Genomic DNA, 21,315 nt, shown 5'->3' on the forward strand with positions numbered 1-21,315 from the left:
AAAGAATTCTGTATCTTATTAACACACCCCAGGGTAGTATAAGAAAAATGTTATAAATATGTCTTCGTGGTTTCTGTAAGGAAAGGGGGAGAATTTGAGTGTAGAATCCCCCTCTGGAGAAGGTAGCCATTTCTACAGAGCAGCCAGTTCATGATTCTAAACACAATCTGCATGCAAATTAAACATGTCTATAAATGCTTTGACACTTCTTCCATGGAAAGGTAGGATCTAAATCCCCTCTCCTTAAAGTTGGGTGGGACTTCGTGACTTCCCTGTATCCAATCAAATGCAGCAAAAGTGATGCTAAGTGACCGTGGAGGCTATAGGTCACACCATGCAATACAGCTTTCACCTTGCTTACAGAACACAAGCCTTTGCAGCCCTCAGCCACCTTGCAAGAAGTCTGACCACCCTGAGGCACCCATGCTATGAGGAAGCTCTACCACATGAAGAGAATAGGTTTAGGTATTCCTGCTGACTGCCCCTGCTCAGGTCCCAGACAGGTGCAGAAATACACCTCCCGGAGATTCCAATCCCAATCCACTGAGACACCCCCTGGCGCTGAGTCTTCCCAGATGAGGTCCTAGACCTCACGGAGCAGGGATAAGCCATCTCTTCTATGCCTTGTCTGAATTCTGACCGAGAGCATAACTGTATATTTTGTAAGGGGCAAAACTATAATGTTTGGTCCTCACAATGATACAACGAGGTAGGTTGACATTATTACCACCCTAGTTTTATAGCTTAAAACGACAACAACAAAACAGGGGTCTGAGCACCCCTGCTTGGAGATCATATAGGCAAGATGTGGCCCGCTGACTCGGACATCCTGATCTTTGGACTCCAGAGTTTCTGCTTTCTTTATCTTTCCCCATCTGGATACCGTGGGGCTTTAGAACGACCTAGGGAAATCAAGTAAGAGCTATCCAGAATTTGAAGACAAGGTCAGAAAACGTTGAATAAATGGAAGCTAACAAGAATCAATATTAAATGGGTGATATCAGCCCTCCTGTGAAGAAATAACCAGGTAAGATAGATGTAGATTGTTGCTGTGAAGGAAAGCCATCATTTAATATTCTTAGGACTCTTAACATGATGTGGCAGGGTTATAATGATGTAATATTATCACAGTCTGATGTAAAAAAAAAATGACATAGGACTGTCAGACAATTTAAAAACCTGCCAGTGGTGTTTGAAATCAAGGGGAAAAGGTGCCCTGAGCGGCTGATGGTATGTTAGCCTGTTTAGAAGTATGTCCTTATAGTAAAGGGAGGTACTTCAAATGACAGCTAGATGACATTTTCCCTTAGAATCGTCCTTATTTGTTCCACTTTTGCCAAGTCAGCTTTTGATTTAAGTTTAGATCCTCAAGGAGACTTTCCTACTTGGAAGAGAAAGTACAACGATACTAAAAAAGCATGTTTATTGGATCGGTTGTATTTTGTATCGTTCGATGTAGAGAGATACTAGCATTCTGAAGAACTAAGCAGCCTCAGACACAGCTACTTACCTTGGGAGCAAGGGTCAGCTCCGGGCTCATGGCGACTATAAATATGCAGACATCCTGCTACAGAGGTCAGTAGGACAGCTTTCTAGCTCTTGAATCATGGGGAACACAATAAGGAGGTCACTGGTGACTTTCCGCGTCATAGGAAGTACGAAAATGCAGAGTCCACTCAAAGCTTCTCATGAGTTGATATTTAGGTTCCTTTGGTGATTAATTTCCCACCCTCAGGAGTTCACAGAAACTTCCACTATGTTTCTCATTCCTATTTTGCCCTTCCTTAATTTTTTCCCCAGAATATTCCCCTTTCCTCTTAAATAAACATATTTTTAATAATGAAGTGGGTTTAATTCCATTCTGTAATTGGGTCTCTCCGAGGGAATTTATTGTTCTTCTCTTAATTGTGTTCATGCATATTTTGCACAGCGAATGCCTTGGAATATTCTGTTTGTGAAAGGCACAAAAGTATTTAAAATATTTTGAATGGTTTTCTTGGAAATAAGAATGATTTAAGTTTTGATGCTTCGGGTATCTAGAACGTTCTGTGCCTTCTGCAGGCCCCTGCACATGGAAAGCACTCCACCGACATTTGTCCAATGAATGAATCTGCAAAACGAAAAATACACTAAAAAGAAACATGTTATTCCTCCACGATGAAAAACAGCTTTTCGAGTTCCATTTAGATCCACTTTAACAGGCCAATTCCTTTAATGAAAAAGGATACAAACATGATTCTGGCCAATTGGCTGTTCCTAAATATATTTCCAGCAAATTCTACTTGGCTGTTTCCACCTTGGGGTTCCAAGTCTTATTTTTGCGAGAGACGTTCGTTGTCATGGAAATGACACTGCGATGGGCTTCCCCGTCCTCCTCCCTCTAGGATTTCAACTTCTCCTGAACACCAACCCCTGCTCTTGTAGTAAATCCTGCATTTGCAGACCAGGCTTCGGACCGACACGAGAAGCGAGGAGGAAATCGCAGCCATGGAAACGGCGGAGCGGAGGAAACCACCGAGCGCGAGGGTGGGCAGGCGGCGAAGGAACCCTCTCCAGACGGGGGCGCTCCTCGGGTGACGTCACGCACCCGGGTGACGTCACGACCGTGACACGCGGGTGACGCCGTTGCCGCGGCGACTGTTAGTGGTCTCCGCCCCCTGCCCCCGCCCCCAGCTCCGCGTCCTTCCCCCAATCCCCGCAGGCTCGGCTGCGCTGGGGGCCGCGGGCCGGTTCCTGAGGTGGCCCAGGCGCCCTGCCTCCGCCGGCGCCGCCGGGGCCGTCCCTCTCCGCCGCCCCCCGCCCTCCGCCTCCGCCTCCCCCCGCCCTCCGCCTCCCTTCCCCCTCCCCGCCCAGCAGCGGTCGCTCGGGCCCCGACTCTCGGTGATAAGATGGCGGCTCTGAGCGGCGGCGGCGGCGGCGGCGCGGAGCAGGGCCAGGCTCTGTTCAACGGGGACATGGAGCCCGAGGCCGGCGCCGGCGCCGCGGCCTCTTCGGCTGCGGACCCCGCCATCCCGGAGGAGGTGAGTGCCGGCGCCCCCTGCACCCCTGCGTGTCCGCGCTGGGCTGGCCGGTGTTTATTGGGGGAAGGCGGTGGCGCGGGGGGCTCTGGTGCCCTGGGCCACCTTCTCGTGCGGGCTCTGCGGATGGGAGCTGGGCATCCCCCGCTCGTCCCTGTCCGTCATGCGGCGCCGCGCGACGTAAACACACACAATGGCCCGGAGGGGGTTCCCTGGCCCGCGCCCCAGCTTGGGGGACTCGGGCGGCGCTGGGTGAGCAGGAGGCGATCGGTAGGGGGCGAGACTCAGGGTCGGTCCGGGAAGGTCACGGCTGGCTGCCGGGGGCCGGCCTCGCATCCCTGGGAGGCGGTCGCTCTTCCAGGCGGGGGGCGGCGGAAGGGGCTGCGGCGTCCCGGTGGGCGGCGTGGGCTCGCCGCCGGGGCCGGGCCGGCGAGGTGCGGGGCTGTGTGCCATCGGGACACGGTCCTGGGGGTGACGGGGCGCGCGGGTCCCTCTCCGCCCGCCCGGACTGCCTCCCTTCTCAGGCCGCTGCTGCCCTCCTTCCACTTTTCTACTTGTTTGGGGATCTCGCTTCACCTGTTTTACCCAGCAGTTGGTGTTGCTTTAGTCTTTACTTTTTCAGCCGTAAACCCCAGTTTTCCGCTCTCCCTTTCATCCCGGTCTCAGCCCCCCCCCCCCCCCCCGGTCCCCCGTTCCTAATATTGGTCAGTGCTCGGTCGCTGACTCGTAACTCCCCGCATCCCATTCTCATCTGCTGGCCAGTTGGCCTTCTGACCTCGGCTTCTCCTTAAGCCCGTTGTTGCACTTCTCTTACCCTCGTCCTCTTGAGGCCCTCGACTTCATTCCACTGCTCCCTGACATCCTTACCGATTATCTTCACCCATCCTTTCGGACGCTCTGGAGCTGCTGACTTTCTGAATCCTGAAGCTGTCAAGATGCCATCAGATTTCACTTGCACTACGGGCGCTTTTGGGGTAGTCTTCCATTGTGCATTTGCACCTCTTTTTATGTATTCCTACCCATTTTTTTTATATATAGGTTTAATTGCTTTCCTTCTCTTGTCCTCCTTTCTGTCCCAGTTTTTTTTTCTTTTCCTTTTTCCTTTTTAGTCCTTGCTTCTCTCAGCCTGTGTTTGCATTATTCAGCCTCCTATCACCGTGTCAGTTTCCTTCCTACTGCTTACATTTTGTTTCCCAATTCTTATAACGTCTCATTCTTTCTTCTGTCTGTGCAATTCTCTTTCCTGCTTCATCATCTTTACTTTGGAAATTCATGCTTGCTCTATTGAGTATCAGTCTGTTCACAATACGGGGGGAGGGTGGCAAAAAAAAAAAATGTGTACAAGTGGACACTTTGGTCAGTGTTGCTCAAGCAGTAGTTCGCCATAATCAGATGTCTCTGGATGCTGATGGGAACCACTTTGAGCACCTCTTGTAATTGCAGAAGTCAAACATGACTTGTATTCATCTTTTGTTATCGGCATATATTGAGTATTATAATTTTAATACAGTTTTTCTTTCTTAAAATGTGTACGTATTTGTTTTTCATCCTCTTATGCCACCTCCATCTATGCCCAAGATGTGTGCTGTACCATCATTTGATCTACTTCAAATTTCTCATTTTTTTCTTCTTTATTAACAAAATTATACCACTTTCCACTTAACAGTTTGCATTTCTGCTCAGACTGGTTTCCTCTAATATCTATTCATTTTCTCCAACTTCTTAGATTCTGACGATAGAGTTCTTCCTGTCTTCCATTTCCTAGTTTATTCCCTTTTCCTCGTTGCCAGTTGCCATTCATTCTGCCTTGTTTCCTGGCTTTGGGTACTTAACTTGCTAAAGCTTCCTCTTGTCTTCCCCACACCTCCACATTCCTTCTTATTTATAAACAGCTTTGTTCCGTTGACATGGAAATTTATTTTTAGGATACATTGTTTTTAATGGGTAAATACTAGGGGTCACATCTGCTGTCTAATTTCTCCATGAATCGGATATGCCTTTGTCTTACCAGGCACAGGTGCTTCTAGGCTTGTTTTACTCTGTAGCGATAGGGTAGTTTGGTTGACTTGTATCTAGAAGAATGGATACATTAACGGGTATTGGTTACAAAATTGTAATTCTCTGATTGTAACATTGTTTACCTTTTTGAGAACTTTGTTTCAGAGTTATTAGAGCAGTTTGCAATGATACAGAGAAGGTTTTTGTTAAGTACTGGACGTACAATCTCTGCTATCTTATTTAAAAGGGCCAGATTGTTTGAACTCTACTCTCTGAAGATTCTGATTCAGTAGGTGAGAGCTAGGACCATGAGTTTATGTATTTGGTACACTTCCAAATTCTCACGTATCAATGCGTGAGAACCTGTAGGCTAGATGAATTTTAGTTTAAATTGCCAATAATTAGAAAGCATATTGGTATCTCCTGAAACCATAAGGATACTTTTACTAATTTTAAAGAGTTAGAAGTGTTTCCCACTGCCTCCTACACCTAGGTTTTAATGTTTAGTGATGAGTAGTAGTTTTTCCTTTAAATTTTTTATAGGAGGTGATAATAAATGTATTGGGGAGTGATTAAAAATGGATCTCTTTTGAGTGTAGACATCACTGTTATGGATGGTGGAATAAATTCCTCCCAGAAACAATTTTAAATTTGTAGTTGGTATTAATTTAGAGGAAAATGAAATGTACTGCGATCTTTTAATTAAACTCTCTTTCTTATATGCACTTCAAGAGCTTATAATTGCCAAGTGCATGGAAAGAAATGAAAATTTTGCTTGTGTAACTGTAAAATGACCCATTTTATTCTAAAGATTTACCTTACCTGACAGTTAAATACAGGTTATTTTTGTTTTTTGTCTTAATTTTTCTCGGGGAAATTTCAGCTGCACTAAAAAAATAAAAATAAAAAAATTACAAAAGGAAAGCACACTCGTTATTGAAAAATTAGATATAAGTACAAAAAGTTAAAAAAAATCATCTATGATCTTGCCATTTAAGATATAATTACTTAAACATTTTGGTGTATGTATATCCATATACTCTTTGTTTATGCTTGTGTAATACAGTGTATGTGATTTTGTAACATTTTTTAACTTAACAATATAGCAAAAGATTTTACATATCATTCGATATACTGTGACTTTTAAACTAATATTTTTTGATATCAGGTTGTAATTTTTTTGCTCTGTTATCAAACATCTTGGACATTGAACATAGATTTTAGTTTTTAAAATTATGTTGGGAAGTGAACAAATTTCATGTGTTACATTTGTAAGTATTACTTTGTAGATGCTCAAAATAGAATATTCTGGTAAATGACAGAAGCATATTAAATATTTATCAAATGAATGTGCTTATTCTTTTGGCATTAAACATTTACTTCTGACCATCTATATTCCCTTGATTTTTTTTTCTTTTTATGACCATATGGTATCATATGGGATAATATGATTATACAGTATAATAAATACATTTATTGAAAAAATGTGTTGTAACAGGGTATGATATTTATTAACTATTCTTGTATCTGTAGAAGGGAGTGTCTTCAAATTGCATTACAATTAAAATTGTATTGTTTTTAAGAGATATTGCCAATCTTAGTTAAAAGAACGGTAATTATAATAATGCGTTGACTAGGCAGTATTCTGGAATACAATCTCCTTTATGATGAAGTCTACTGTATTAAAACATATCTTAATGAACCATGCCAGACCAACTTGGATTACATCATACCCATAATAAGTGGAAGTCCCACTAAGGTACGTGCTTCTGCAGCTCTGGCTATTGCTGTTAATACTTGCCTGGATATATTCGAAGGTGGACAAAATATGCCTCTTAGGCAAAACTATAAAATAGCTGTGTGTCTTTGGTTTTTCTAGTGTTCCCTTTCTGTACTCTTTCTCTCTCATTTAATGTACTCCTTCCTCTGGGCATCCATTAATCTCTTCTGATATCGGTCTCATATATATGCTGGTTATTAAAGGAATTGATTGTTAGTAAACAGATAAGAAAGGAACATTGGGGCTGGGTGGTTGACTCTCTGAATGTAGCAAACCAGGGAGCAAACTTGATTTAATTGTATTTGGATAATAGGCCAGAAAAATTATAATACGTTAGAATAACAGACTGGAGAAGCCTGACTGTTCTTGATTCCCTGTCCCCTGCTTTCCTGATTAGGATGAATTAGGATCCCATCATAACAACTGGAAACCTATGTTCCCTGAGTGGTAGGGAAGAGAGGGAAGGGAAGGAGCAGGTTGGGGTTTTTTGCTTTTTAATTTAATTTTATTAGTTTCAGGTGTACAAAACCATGTACTGATCAGACATTTACCCCTCTCACAAAGTGATCACCCCACCAACCCTACTACCCCTCTGACATTGTACACAGCTGTTACGGTACCATTGACTATATTCTCTGTGCTGTATGTACTACATTGGTTTTTTTTGTTTTAGCGTTTTCTAACACTTGATGCTTACCTTGGTCTTCCTTTTCCTCCCATCACAAAGCTTTCTCCGTTAGAATTGCAAAAGTGCATTTTGTTTCCTTTGACATCTTGATGTCAATTTAGCTGAGTACTTAGCAAACATTTTGTGTCATAATTCCCTTGTTTTATGAAATCCAGTGTGTTCCTTTGGTTCCTATATCCCTGCCTCAAATCATCATTAAAATAAACCTCTATTGTCAGTATCCCTTACTAGATTTTGTCTTCCTCAGAAGTTAAATTGTTTTAAGACCTTTGCTCATTTTCATTGTCTGTTTTACCTATGTTGGATATTCTGTAAAGTCAGGATTAGAAGTAGTTGTAGAACTTCTGAATTCAAAATAGATGAGCATGTTTAGGAATTTTTCTGTGGTTTTAGGTGAATTGCGGCTTTTGTAGTCATGTTACCGATAGCAATGCTATAAGAACCAAAAATATAGCCTCATTTGTTCCATTTCTTCCTTAAATATTTGGTTAAGGAATTAACATGTTCTGGGAGGTAATTTTTATTTTTCATTTTCTTTTGGCTAGCAGCCTAATTTACTGTCATACATAATTAGCATGGTAGTCAGAAGAAACGCTTAATATAACCTCCACCCTAACATTAAGCAATTATTTTTTTTCTCCCCTCTACCCTCTGAGATTATTTTGGTTTCCATGTTTTCTCTTGGGCTTAATAAAACTATTATTATTGTTCCTTCCCATATCCAGACTATGCATATAGAGAGGGAAATTGATGCCCTGTAAATTACATGCCTTTCTGCGTCCTGGGAACACCCTCAATACAGAATATAAAAATTGCTCTGAGCTCAGTTAACTTTATATCTTCTATAGAAGCTCTGGTCATGATTTTCACTGAAGGATTAAAAAACAAAACATCAGGAAATGTGTTTATAGAGCACTATCTACCAATACAAGGTCTGTAACAATTGCAAAGGTAGATACGGTAGTGTCCAGGTGTTTTTCTTCACCTTGTAAGGAGCGTTATTCCAACTGTGTTTGGCTACCCTACCTTTTGGATTTTGAAAATGCTCCAGGGAGAGAGAAACATAACATTTTGGCAGACCATTTTCTACTGTTGTTCCAAAATTAGCATTTTTTTGTGTTTTTTTTATGTATCTCCTTGTTGTAAAAGATGTTTTCATTGTGTTTAAATTGAGAAATACTCTACTCTTGTTTTATATATTCTATTGCACTAAATATAACTTTTAAATTAATAAACCTGAAAATTTTAACTTTCTATTTTTGGAACAGCATAAATTAAATAAAATTTTAGGATGCTTTGAATTAGTCACTTACCTTTGAGTATTTTGAAACAGTTTAAAATACAGCTAGGGGTTAGTCCTCCAATGACCTAGGATTTTTAAACTGTATTTTCTACATTACAGCATTTATTTTGCAAAGTAAATTTCTGTTTGGGCTTATAGATGTACTTTTAATTTAAAGGGGATTACTGGTTTCGGCAGTAACATTGTAAATTGTTATTAGAACCTTTATTTTTTATATTGTCAACTTGGGTCTAATCCCTTTTCCTCTTTTTATAAAGTTTATTATTTTCTACTTAGAAATCTCTGTAGCTTAGAGGAAACAAATAATTATTAATTTAAGAATCTTAAGTAGGTATGATTTTTACAGTTATTAACATAATTTCTGGCAATGTTGTATGAAGGTAATTTAATTCCCATTTATTATAAAGTGTCCTATCTTTTCTATGAATACCAAACAGTTAGTGCCTTTATATCTTTTGTACTATAAAAGGTAAAGTACCGTTGTTAACTATTACGAAGTAATTCAAAATTGCTTTTTTACACATTAGATTATTGTGTTTCCGTGGGAATGATGTCAGAGAACTTCAGATAGGGAAGAGATTATGATTCGGTATAGTCCTTACATTCCTGTTCTGCAACCACTAAAAATGGTCATTTCTTCTTAGTTTTTACATGTCTTGCTTCTAACATTTAAAATATCCCCCCCAGATATTCTTCCTGCATGTAGTCCGTATTGCTCATCTTAACAGCAAACTACTCCATCTCAGGTTAAGTTTTATTGTACATGAGGAATGCGTTCGCTGTAAGTTTTTGATACCTGTTGCAGATGATTTTCCTACGTCTGAGTTTGGCACTTAATTTAAGCTTCTCTGTGTACAGTGGTCCCCCCTTATCTACCGGGGATATAGTGCAAGACCCCCAGTGAAAGCCTGAAACCGCGGATAGTGCTGAACGTTACATGTAGTATTTTCTCCCTATGCATACATGTATTTTCACGTTACAGCTTCTCTTTGTATCTCCCAATTGCCAGCATCCCTACTTTTGCACTTGGGGCCCATTACTAAGTGTAAAGTAAGGGTTACTGAAAGAGAATCTCTGCTGTACCGCACCAGCCAACCTGATAACTAAGACAGGAGCAAGTGACTGAATGGCAGGGAGTGTGTCTGTCACGGACCTGCTGGACAAATGGGTGGTCCACATACCTCCCTGGAGGGAGTGGAATGATGTGAGATTTCGTCACACTACTCAGAAACGCACTCAATTTGAAACTTATGAATGGTTTATTTCTGGAACTTTCCATTTAGTATTTTCGGACTGCAGTTGACAGCGGGTAGCTGAGACTGGAAAGCAAAACCGTAGATAAGGGGGCGACTACTGTAGGTGTTGCCATCTTAACAGGTTAGAGAAGAAACAGATGATCTGCTGAATAGTTGTGAACAATACTTCATAAAATACAGCATTCATTCATCATAAAACCTGAAGCAAATCTAATGTGATAAACAGTATCTTTTTTTAATCAAATTTAATGTTGAAGTATTGAAAGTGTTCTTTCTGACATTGGGAGAGAGAAGGTTATCATCCATTGTAACTTCTTTTAGTCAAAGTTCTAGTAGATATCCTGACTTTCACTAAGTTAAGAGAAAAAAAATTTAAAAACGTAAGAATTGGAAAAGAGAGAAAACTATCATTCACAGACTACATGATTATGTATTTAGAAAATCTGAAAATATCTACAAATTATTAGAAACAATACGCTTCACACGATTGCTGATTAGGAAAATCAAAGATCACTTGTATTCTGGCAACAAATAGGAAACGAAAATCTAAAACAGTATAATTCCCAATAACATAAAAAATATGTACCCAGGAATAAGTCTAAAAACTTGCCTAAGACTTCTAGGAGCCTGATTAAAATGAATTCTATAAGACCTAATAATTGGGGCAAAATACCATGTACGTGGATTGATAGACTTGATGTTGTATAGATATTATTCTCTCTAAATGGATTTGTATGTTTAATATAATCCCAATCAAAACCTTAGTAAGGTTTTTTGGTTTTTTGGTTTTGTTGTTTTGGTGGAACTTAAAAAACTGATTCTAAAATTTTACGGAAAATCAATAAAGGGCTAAAGTAGCCAAGACACTCCCAAAGAAGACACTATACGAGGACAGGCTTTACCAGTTATTAAGACTCGTTACAAAGTATAGTAATTAAGATACTGTCACCAGTAGTCTAGTGATGGATGGGCCAGTGGAACAGAAGAAAACCTATACTTATAGGTGACTTGATATATGACAGATGCATGCTGGAAATTAGGGAGAAAAGAATGCCCTTTCAATAAATGGTGCTGGAAAAATTAATTTGGACTTTTACCTCACAGTATTCACAAGTTCTGGGTAGATTAAATGCCTGATTGTGAAATGAAAAAATATAAAGCTTTTAGAAGACAATATGAGAATGTGTTTTTATTTGGATAACTTTTAGAGCTCTTTTTTAATTTAAATTAGAATGCTAAAATTACCATTTTTCATTGAATTTAAGATATTATTGATTCTAAGATTCACCATTTTCTAAAATAAAGTATTGCCAGTTAACCACAATATGCTATTGATTATCAAATACATCCCAATTTTCACTTTTTAAAATACTTTAATATCTTATAAATGATAATATATAGAGTGTTTCCTGAATTCCCTTTCATCAAATGTGGATTTTAGATTTTAGATTTTATCAGTGAGCTGAATTCCCACAATTTAGAAGGACAGGGAAGCTTTGTTTTGCTGCTGTTTTGGCTGGTTCGCAAAGTTGTAAGAACTGCGTGAATAGAAGCAGTTGAGGTGTGTGGAGTGAGTATTCCAGGGTGTAATTCCGACTTCATGGATATACCGGAGGTGGCAAAAAAATGTATACACATGACTTGTATTCATATTTTGTCATCGGTATATATTATTATAATTTTAATATAGGTTTTTCCTTTTCTTAAAATGTGTGTACATGTTTTTGGCCCCCTCTGTATATAGTCAGAGGTCCTTTATTTCCCCAGTGCGGTGGCTACTCCTGATCCCAACCCTCGCACTTTTGATGGTAAGCATCTTAGTCCTTGTGGTAAATGCATTTCTGGTTTGAAATATCTAAAGTGATTTTTTTCTTTTCTGCACTGGCTCCTGAGTGATACATTTTGTCAGATGAGGGAATCATTTAATACTCAATTTTTTTGATTCTTAAAAATTGTAAAATATAAATAAGATAATGTTCATCGTCTTAACCATAAGTGTACAATTCAGTGGTATTGAATACATTCAAAGTGTTGTATGACCATCACCACTACTACACCCCAAATTTTTTATCGTCCCTAACAAAAACTCTACCCATTAAAAAATAATTCCTTCTTTCTCCCTTCCCAGCCCCTGGTAACCTCCATTCTACTTTTCTTTATGGATTTACTTCATGTAAGTGAAATCATACAATGTTTGTCATTCTGTGTGTGGCTTATCTCACTAAGCTTCAATGTTTTCAAGGTCCATCTGTGTTGTGAAATATATCAAAATAACCACCAAACTGTTTTCTCGCCAGCATTCCCTTTACATTTCCACCAGCAATGCTTGAGGATTCCAGTTTCTCCACATCCTCACCAGCACTTGTTTTTCTTTCTTCCTCCTCCTCCCCCTCCTCCTCCTCCTCCTCCTCCTTTTTGATCACAGCCATTTTATGGGCATGAATTGGTATCTCATTGTGAGTTTTGTGTTGGGTTATTTATTCTTAGTGGCAGTTCCTCAAAAATCTATATAGAATCTAAAATCTAAATAGAATTACCATACAGCCCAACAATTCCACTCCTAGAAATAGACAGGTTTTACTTTAGATAGATCTTTAAGATGTCAGTTGGATTACAGCCTTGTTAGAAAGGTAGGGAAGATCGCTGAGTGATGTCCAGAGCAGTTACTTGACCTTGGGGAGCGAGCGAGGCCAACTTTGAGGGTCCCACAGGCTTGGGTTTTGAGTCCCAGCCTGTGGGGTGTCTGAGAAGCCTATAAAAAGAAAAGGGAAGATGAAGACCAAATTGAGAGGTGATACTACACAGGTAGAGCTTGCTAATGAATTTTATGTGCTTATACAGGTTAGGTGGGTAAATACATGCTGTATAGCAAGATGGTTGGGAAACAGTACACTTGTTTGGAGCAATTGCTTACCATTTTAAAGAAATGAAGTTGGACCCTCACCTCTTATTGTGCATGAAAATCAATTCCTAGTAGATTGAAGATTAAGAAGAAAAGCTCAGAAAGTTTTTTTTTTTTTTTTTTAAGGGTGCATACTTTTATGAGCTCAAGGCTAGAAAGGAATTCTTAAGACTGAAAACACTAACCATAAAAATATCGATAAATTTGACTACATTAAAAACGTTAAATATTAGTAGAAACTTCTATTTATTAAGACACTCCCCCCACCCCCCCGTAAGAGGCTAAAAAGACAAAGCACAGAATAGGAGAGGATATTTGCAGTACACATGTATTAGTTACCTATTGCTGTGTAATAAGTTATCCCAAAACTTCGCAGCTAAAAGCAAGCATTGATCTCCGAGTTCCTGCGGGTCAGGAATCTGGAAACAGCTTAGCTGGATGGCCGTAGCTCAGGGTCTTGAATGAGGCTGCAGTCCAGGTGTGAGCCAGGCTTGCAGTTGTTTCAAGGCTGGACGGAGGGAAGATTTGCTGCTGTGCGCCCGTAAGTGGATCTGGCAGACGTCAGAAGGTCCACTTCCAAATTTACTCACAAGGGCCTCTTCACAGGGCCACCTTACAGCATGGCAGCTGGCCTTTTCCAGAGTGATAGATCCCTTTTATAACTTAATCTTAGAAGCGACAGCCATCATTTCTGCCATATTCTGTTCATAAGTCCAGCCCACAACTCAAGGGGAAAAGGTCGTACAAAGGCCTGGATACCAAGAGGTGAAACTCACTGAGGATCCTTTTAGAGGTGACCTACCACAACACAATGAATGGAAGCCTGGTATGAAAAACATACGTAAAGAACTGAATCACTAAGACAAAGACAGAACACCAAGTAGAAATAAAAAGCAAAACCCAGAGCAGGCATTTGTTTTTTTTAAAAAAAGAAATTGAAGTGACCAATAAATACATGAAAAGATTCATTAACAATTACGGGACTAGAAATTAAAACCTGGAGAGGCCACTTTACACAGGCTAAGCTGGCAGAAACGACACAGCTGATGGTATCAGGCATCGGTCGGAGCAGGGAGCAGTCGCAGCTCTTCCACTGCGGATGGGAGTGTGAATGGGAAGAACTGCTTTGGAAAATAATTGATGTTCTACAACCAGCAGTGCTACTGCTAAGTTACCCTAGACCAGTGGTTGTCAAAGTGTACGTCAGAATCACCTGGAAGTCTTGTTCAAAAAGACTAGGACCCACCCCTAGAGTTTCTGATTCAGAGTGTGCAGTGGGGTGGAGCTTGGTAGTTTGTATTTCTAACAAAAGCACCTTTCCAGCTGCTGTTGGCACTCCTGATCCTGGAATCAGACTTTGAGAACCAACCGTCATATAATAGTTTTGTACATAATTTAATTTATCGTTGAATTCAATTTGCTAATAACAGGTTTTTATTTAGGGTTTTTACATTTCTTTTCATAAATGCAATTAGTCTATAGGATTCTTGTGCTGTTCCACCCAGTTTTGGTATTAGCATTATTAGAAAGAGCTGATTAGTTTTCTAGATTTTTTTTTTTTTAATGATCTGGAACAGTTTTTATACCAGACCAGAGAAAATGTTTCTTGAAAGTTGGTTGAATGAGCTTTATTAGGCTTTCTTTATTCAAACTTTTTGAGCGAGTTTTCTTAAATACAACATTTGCTTGGGTTTGGTTTGAGCCCAGTGTTGTTTTGTTTGTTTGTTTTTTAATATCCCATTTCGATTTTATTTTGGTCCCTTTTAAGCTTTTAGATTTTCTTTTTTTTAAGATTTTTTTTTTATTGGGGAAGGGGAAGAGGACTTTATTGGGAAAGTGTGTACTTCCAGGCCTTTTTTTCCAAGTCAAGTTGTTGTCCTTTCAGTCTTAGTTGTGGAGGGTACAGCTCAGCTCCAGGTCCAGTTGCCGTTGCTAGTTGCATGGGGCGCAGCCCACCATCCCTTGCGGGAGTCAAACCGGCAACCTTGTGGTTGAGAGGACGCGCTCCAACCAACTGAGCCATCCGGGAGCTCAGCGGCAGCTCAGCTCAAGGTGCCGTGTTCAGTCTTAGTTGCAGGGGGCGGAGCCCACCATCCCTTGCGGGACTCGAGGAATTGAACCGGCAACCTTGTGGTTGAGAGCCCACTGGCCCATGTGGGAATCGAACTGGCAGCCTTCGGAGTTAGGAGCATGAAGCTCTAACTGCCTGAGCCACCGGGCCGGCCTATATTTTATTTTCAGTTGTCAATCTTAGAAAGGAACTGGTCTTACCATGGTGAATCCAAAAATTATCAGTTCTCCCCTTCAGCAAAGTAAGCGCTTTTATTTTATGTGATGTTTTGATCCCATGATATTTTGTTCCAAGGATGGGTGAGGGAAAGGATGAAGATGGGGAGGTCTATGCTCCAGGTTATTAATGAAATCAAATTTCTAAAGCAGGTTAGCACTCCGTAGCATGTCTTAGTCAGGGAGCCCTGTGGTCTTGCTCTTTCCTGCCTCTCCACCCATGTCCATCAGCAATCCTTGCCGCATACTCAATGCTGTAGCACACGCAGTATCGCACAAAGCATGTATTATGGGTTACTAACCACCCAAAGTGTTCTACGATAGGTAGGCTCCATATTGAACAATTTTGGGAAATTGTAAAAGTTCCCCACTGTCTAACCTGTTCAGTTTCTGAGTTCAGACATAATTAGGTCATATTGTGTTATCTGAATCTTAATTTGATTTCTGCATTTTGAATATCAAGGGATTCATCAACAAAGTATCTGAATCGATTTGGTGAGGAAGAGATACCCTGTACTACTATGCTCCCCTCTTGGGATTTCACAATTGGATATCAGCATATTAAAGATTGAAAAGAACTGTAATAAAGAAACTTGTTAAAATTGGAATATTTCTAAACTTCCTTGACTATGGAGTCTTGCTTATGTGTAGAATGCATTAATATACTGTGATACATTTAAGGAAATGCTGTTCTAATATCAAATTCTTGTGTTTCCCCAGAATGCATTCTGTTGTTTCTGGCTCTTTGCCTTAGAATCCACCCCCTTGCCCCACCTCACCCCCCACCCCATCTTTTTTTCAGTGATTTCAACTGAGGAGCCTGCCACACTAGGAGGCTTTTGGAAGTGTTTTGATTGTCACGATAACTGGGGGATGCTCTTTGGCATTTAATGCTCAGGCCAAAGAACACAATGTACCCGAAGTCCTGCACAACAAAGAATTGCCCCCCAAATACCACTTGTGTACCCCTTGGAGGGCACTGGACTCATCGACTAGTGCAAGTACCCCTTTAAAATTCAGTTCTGGTTGTCTTTCCAAGAAGCTTTCTCTAACTACTTCTCTCCTTTCGCCCTCTTCCCCACTTTGGTCATACCTAGTTGGTGCTCTTACGACATTTTATACACATCTTGATTATTTGCACTAACCACGTTATAGTATAGTTGTGATTGTGTGCCTCTACCTTACTGTGAGCTCAAATCTTTGAGGGCAGAGACATTTTGTATCTTTGGCGCATGGCATTTAATAAGTCTTTTTCAAATGTGTTGCGTGAACACATGAATGAATGAGTTGTACGTTTACTATAAATCAGAGGTGTGGTATGATTCTTCAAACCTACTGCTTTCTTAGACTGCATTAATGAGCTCGTGCGGTTGTGGGAAATAGTTATACCGCTTTGCTCTCATCACACAGAATTAAAATGTCCTTTTTGTCTGGGTGTGGGTGACAGATTGTAGAATAGTGTTTTGTTTTTATTTTGACCATGGCTACACATTGGAAACACCTGGGCAACTTAAAAATACAGATGCGGGAATCCTTTCCCCAGAAGTTCAGATTACTGAGCGTGAGGCTGGGCATCTGGATTTTTTTAAAGCTCCCCAGGTGACTTTTAATCTGCAGTCAACATTGAAAACTACCATTTAGTGAGACATTGATAAATAGCATTTTCCTCAAAATGTTATGTGCAGTAAACAGAGTGAGAAGTTACTAAATCATTGGAGAACAGTGAAAGGAGTGGAGATTTTTAGCTTCGGGAAAAAATCACAGCTAAGTATTATCTGTGCGTTCTGTTGAAGTCAAGGAACGTGTCAGTCGTTCCTCACTGTGTCCTCCACTCTCAGCTCAAGCCAGAGTGTGTAGGAGGGATTCGGTGACGTGGCTGAACAAAGCCTATCTAGCCTGTAAAAAACAGTCGTTTTAGAATATCTAGAGATCATGTGTTGATCCGCAAAAATGTCTTACCGATAATGTGCCACTCAAATTTATAATTAAAATAATGACCTGAGTGTTTTAGTTCATTTTTTTGAGTTTTTCAGTTTATTAATTATGTACTTTGTGCTGGGCACTGAGGATCCCATTTGATTCCCAGATCAACTCTATGAAGTTTGAATCATTCAAATAATAGGGATGTGTCAAGCTGGCTCTGTTTTACAGGTGAAGAAACTGACACTTGGGGGTCAAGTGCCTTGCCCAAGGTTACAGAGCTAATACGTGACACAGCTGGAATTCTGAGTTTAAAGCCTGTGCTCCTAACTACTGTGCTGTACCATAAATCTTTACAAGAGCCCTAAGCGTTACATGCTGTAATTCCCATTTTGTAGATGAAGAAGTAGGTTTAGAAAAGCTGTGCAGCTCGCACGCTGCTTAAACGGGCTATCTGGGTTTTGGAGCCAGACGGAGACTCGCGAGGCCGTGCTCTTGGCCACCGTGTTATCAGAGCCTTGTCCTGTCGTACGATGCACAGCTACAGCTTGTGTGCGGTTGTTCACCACCATTGCAGCCCATGTTGTTCTCACTGTACCTTTGTCACCTTCACTGCTTTTCATCCAGTGGGTTTCAGTCTGGGTTGTCTTAAACCCTGCGTTGTGCTTGTCCTAGAGAAGGAAACATTTCTTTACAAGGTTCTTTTCTTTTAGCTCGGATTATAAATCAGAATTGGAATGAACTCTTCTTATATCAATGTGCTGATACTCTGTTAGCTTTCGTTGTTTGACTCTGTAGTCTACAGACTTTTAAAATGTTATACTCTGTCAGTACTCTAAGAGTTCAAACTCATTATCCGCACTGCCTGTCGGTTTTATTTATAAGTTACTGTACAAAATGAAAAGCTGAAAATGAAACAAGAGTTGTGATGGCTTTGTCTTTGGCTAATGTCTTAGGCCACACCCTTAAGGCAACGTGCGTGCGTCAGGAACAATAGTGGCTACAAATCCGTATTTTGAGTACTCCGGACAGTTTTTTTCAGTTGTTTAAAATTTGTATCTGCTATATCAGGTCAGCATTTCTCACCCTGGGCACTGACATTTTGGCCTGGACAATCCTTGGTTCTGGCGGCGTCCTGTGCATTGCAGGACGTTTGGCTGCATCCCTGGTCTGTACGCACCAGGTGCCAGTAGTACCCTCCCCTCAGTTGTGACCATCGGAAATGTGTCCAGACGCTGCCAAATATCTCCTGAGGGCAAAATCACCTCTGGTTGAGAACCACTGTGTTAGACCATTGTTTAATCCTGTATTGTGGCTGACAAATAGCTTGTACTAGGAGTAGGCAGAATGTCGACTTTGACATTTTGTTTCTATCAGCAATACTGTTATCTTCAAGATGAGGTTTGAGATTTGTTTATAGGAATTCTTTGTAAGCCACTTGTCTATTTTGTAAGGTTTACTTTGGTTAAAACTAGATAATATAATCCATATATTTACTTAACTCAGTGTTTGTAAGCTGTAGTATGTCACAATAAGATGAACGTGCAAGAAGAGAGAGAACCCAGCAGCAGCTGCTCTGTACTGTGGAATGCCCAGGCCATATAGCCCTTGACCGGATGTGATGAACCTGTCTGATATGAACCCTAGGTGCCTCTATAAACACGAAATGTGAAAAATATGAATTTTTCTTAATATTCTAGACGAATACATTACTAAATAATGTAGTCTGCCTACAACCCCAATAAAGAGTCTCCTACGTGCCCTCATAGGTGTTTGGGGATCTATTTTGTAAACCACAGGTTTGGCCATTGCATTGTAATCTGCTGTTCACTTTTTATCATTGCAACCATGGTACTCAAAAGGGGGAAATAATTTAAGTTCTTTTACTGACTTCCGCTTAACCAACCCTTCAGGTTAACTAATATTGCCTATTTAAGAAATATTTGCTGTCAAATTAGGTGGGGATTATATTTAAAGGAAGACTCCTGGCTCTATATCAAAGGCTATAGAATGAATGTTCATTTTACAGTTTTAAGTTAAAATTAAATGTTTAAGGTTTTACTCTTCCTTATGATTCCCTGATATACTGACTTTTATTTAGCCAACCACCAGGCTTTATTACATTGAATAATGAGAATTCTTTTGCACCCACTTCAGTATTAAAATTGTGATGATTTACTTTGTGGAGTTGAGATTACAGTTTCTCTCAGCGTTTTTGGCATCTAAACTTATCGCTCAGTTATGACACAAAAAGTTTTCAAACTTCCTCTTTTAGAATGGCCATTTACTCTCTCAGAAACTAGCTTCCTCCTTCCCACCTTACAGGGTTATCGTGAGGGTATTAAATCTATCAACAGTAATTCAGACTCTCATTACTTCTTGTCTATAATTGTAGCATGCTTTCAATGGGATTCTCTGCCTCTAGTACCTCTCTCACTTGTTTGTTAACGTAAACATTGTTGCCAGAGTAAACATCCTAAAATATATGTCTAATCAGATCAAAAGCCATTTATAACAACAACTACAACTTTTTTAAAATTACTGTATGTGCTAGCTTAGATATGGTCTCTGCAATCAGGAGATGTCCATTAAACAAATTATCAAAAAATACATATATATACACCCATATGAGGTATGATAAAAAAATACAGTGAATGCGGCTGCCGAGTGCCATCCAATGGAAAGACAGGGACCTTCAATACGGAAAGCGGCACATCGAACCTTAGTAACAGTGTGTGACAAGTTTCAACTTGTTTGGTGCATTCGGGTGTGAACTACGGTTGAGAGAAGGTGTATTTTAAAGTGTGCCATAAATCACGAACAACGCATTGACATGAAATTTTGTTTCAGACTGCAAAAAAAGTGCTCAAGAAACACACAAAATGTTAAAATTAGTTTATGGTGATGCTGCAGTGACCATGAAGATGGTTTACAAGTAGTTTGAGTGATTTCGTAATGATTGTGAATCGATTGAAGACTAGGAGAGTCAGGACATCCTTTAACATCAAAAACCCAAGAGAATGTTGAAAGAGTAAGCAAAATAATTTGATCACACAGGTAACTGACTTAAGGAAATTTCTGTAGATCTGAACATCTCGTGGTTCTGTTCAAAGCATTTTAACAACAGATTTGAACATGAAACAAGTGAGTGTGAAATTTGTTCTACAAGTTTTGACTGTTGAACAAAAGCAGCAGCGTTTGTCAATTTTGTTGAAATTGTGTGATCGTGCTGCTTCAGATTTCAGCTTTTTAAGACATGTCATCGGGGAGATGAGACTTGGGTGTATGGTTATGATCCTGAGACCAAGTTTCAGAGTTCTCAATGGAAATCACCCAGTTCTCCTAGTGCGGAAAAAATCATCAGTCAAGATCTTCATAACATCAAGGTGATGTTAATTGTGTTCTTTTGACCTTCATGGAATTGTGTGAGCTGACTTTGTACCCAGGAACTCTACGGTGAACTCTGAATACTATAAGGGCTTATTAGAGCATTTAAGAAACGGTGTACATAGAAAACGGCCTGAGAAATGGGCAAACTGTTTCATCCATCGTGACAACACTCCACGTTACACATTGCTTCTGATATATGGCAATTTCTGTCAAATACGAACATTACGGTGTGTCCTCATCCACCTTTTTCACCAGATCCAGCACCCTGCAACTTCTGGCTCTTCTCCAAAGTCGAAATGACCATGAAAGTTAAACTTTTTGAATTGGTTCAAGACATCTAGGCAGCCACGACAGCACAACTAAAGACATTCATGAAAGAGGACTTCCAGAACTGCTTCAGAAAGTGGCAAGAATGATGGGATAAGTGTGTTTGAAGTGAGGAGGTATAAATGCGGGGTATTAATGGCAATGTCTTTTACTGTAATAAATTTTTTATTTAAACATCATCATATATTTTGATCACACCTCATACACAAATTCTGAATTGTGATTATGTGCCCAAAGAAAAAATATGGGGTGCACTTTAATGATTATCCAATATAGATTGGGAGAAGGGTGATCAGGGAGGCCTCTCTGAAGAAGTGAAATCTAAATATCTGAAAAAGCTGTCCTTGTTTGGAAAAGTTCTGGGCAAAGAATTTTCCAGGAAGAAGGATTAACGAGTAAAGGCTTTGCTGATGAAAGGCCATTGTGGTTGAATTTTTTGAGTAAGGGA

General features: G+C 40.1%; 1 protein-coding gene and 1 long non-coding RNA gene across 8 annotated transcripts in view; one reads left to right on the top strand and one right to left on the bottom strand.

Moving 5' to 3' along the window:
- The window catches only part of LOC141567573 (uncharacterized), a 59,623-nt gene extending 53,227 nt beyond the window's left edge, over positions 1-6,396 (bottom strand). The window contains exon 1 of one of the 2 annotated variants that reach the window (XR_016021906.1): positions 3,832-6,396. This is a non-coding gene — a long non-coding RNA (uncharacterized LOC141567573). Of the gene's footprint in view, positions 1-1,510; positions 2,419-3,831 lie in introns of those variants that run through there. The other variant, XR_016021907.1, reaches the window with a different exon arrangement.
- BRAF (B-Raf proto-oncogene, serine/threonine kinase) overlaps positions 2,676-21,315 on the top strand; it is a 121,579-nt gene continuing 102,939 nt past the window's right edge. For 3 of the 6 annotated variants that reach the window (XM_074315265.2, XM_074315268.2, XM_019749853.3), the window contains exon 1: positions 2,677-3,020. In XM_074315265.2, coding sequence (XP_074171366.2) covers positions 2,889-3,020 — 132 coding nt within the window. In that variant the 5' untranslated portion in view covers positions 2,677-2,888. Of the gene's footprint in view, positions 3,021-21,315 lie in introns of all 6 variants that reach the window. The other 3 variants (XM_074315267.2, XM_074315266.2, XM_019749855.3) reach the window with 2 other exon arrangements.

Source organism: Rhinolophus sinicus, chromosome 8, assembly GCF_057876585.1.
Source record: "Rhinolophus sinicus isolate RSI-liver-muscle chromosome 8, RSI-T2T, whole genome shotgun sequence".
Lineage (NCBI taxonomy): Eukaryota > Metazoa > Chordata > Mammalia > Chiroptera > Rhinolophidae > Rhinolophus > Rhinolophus sinicus.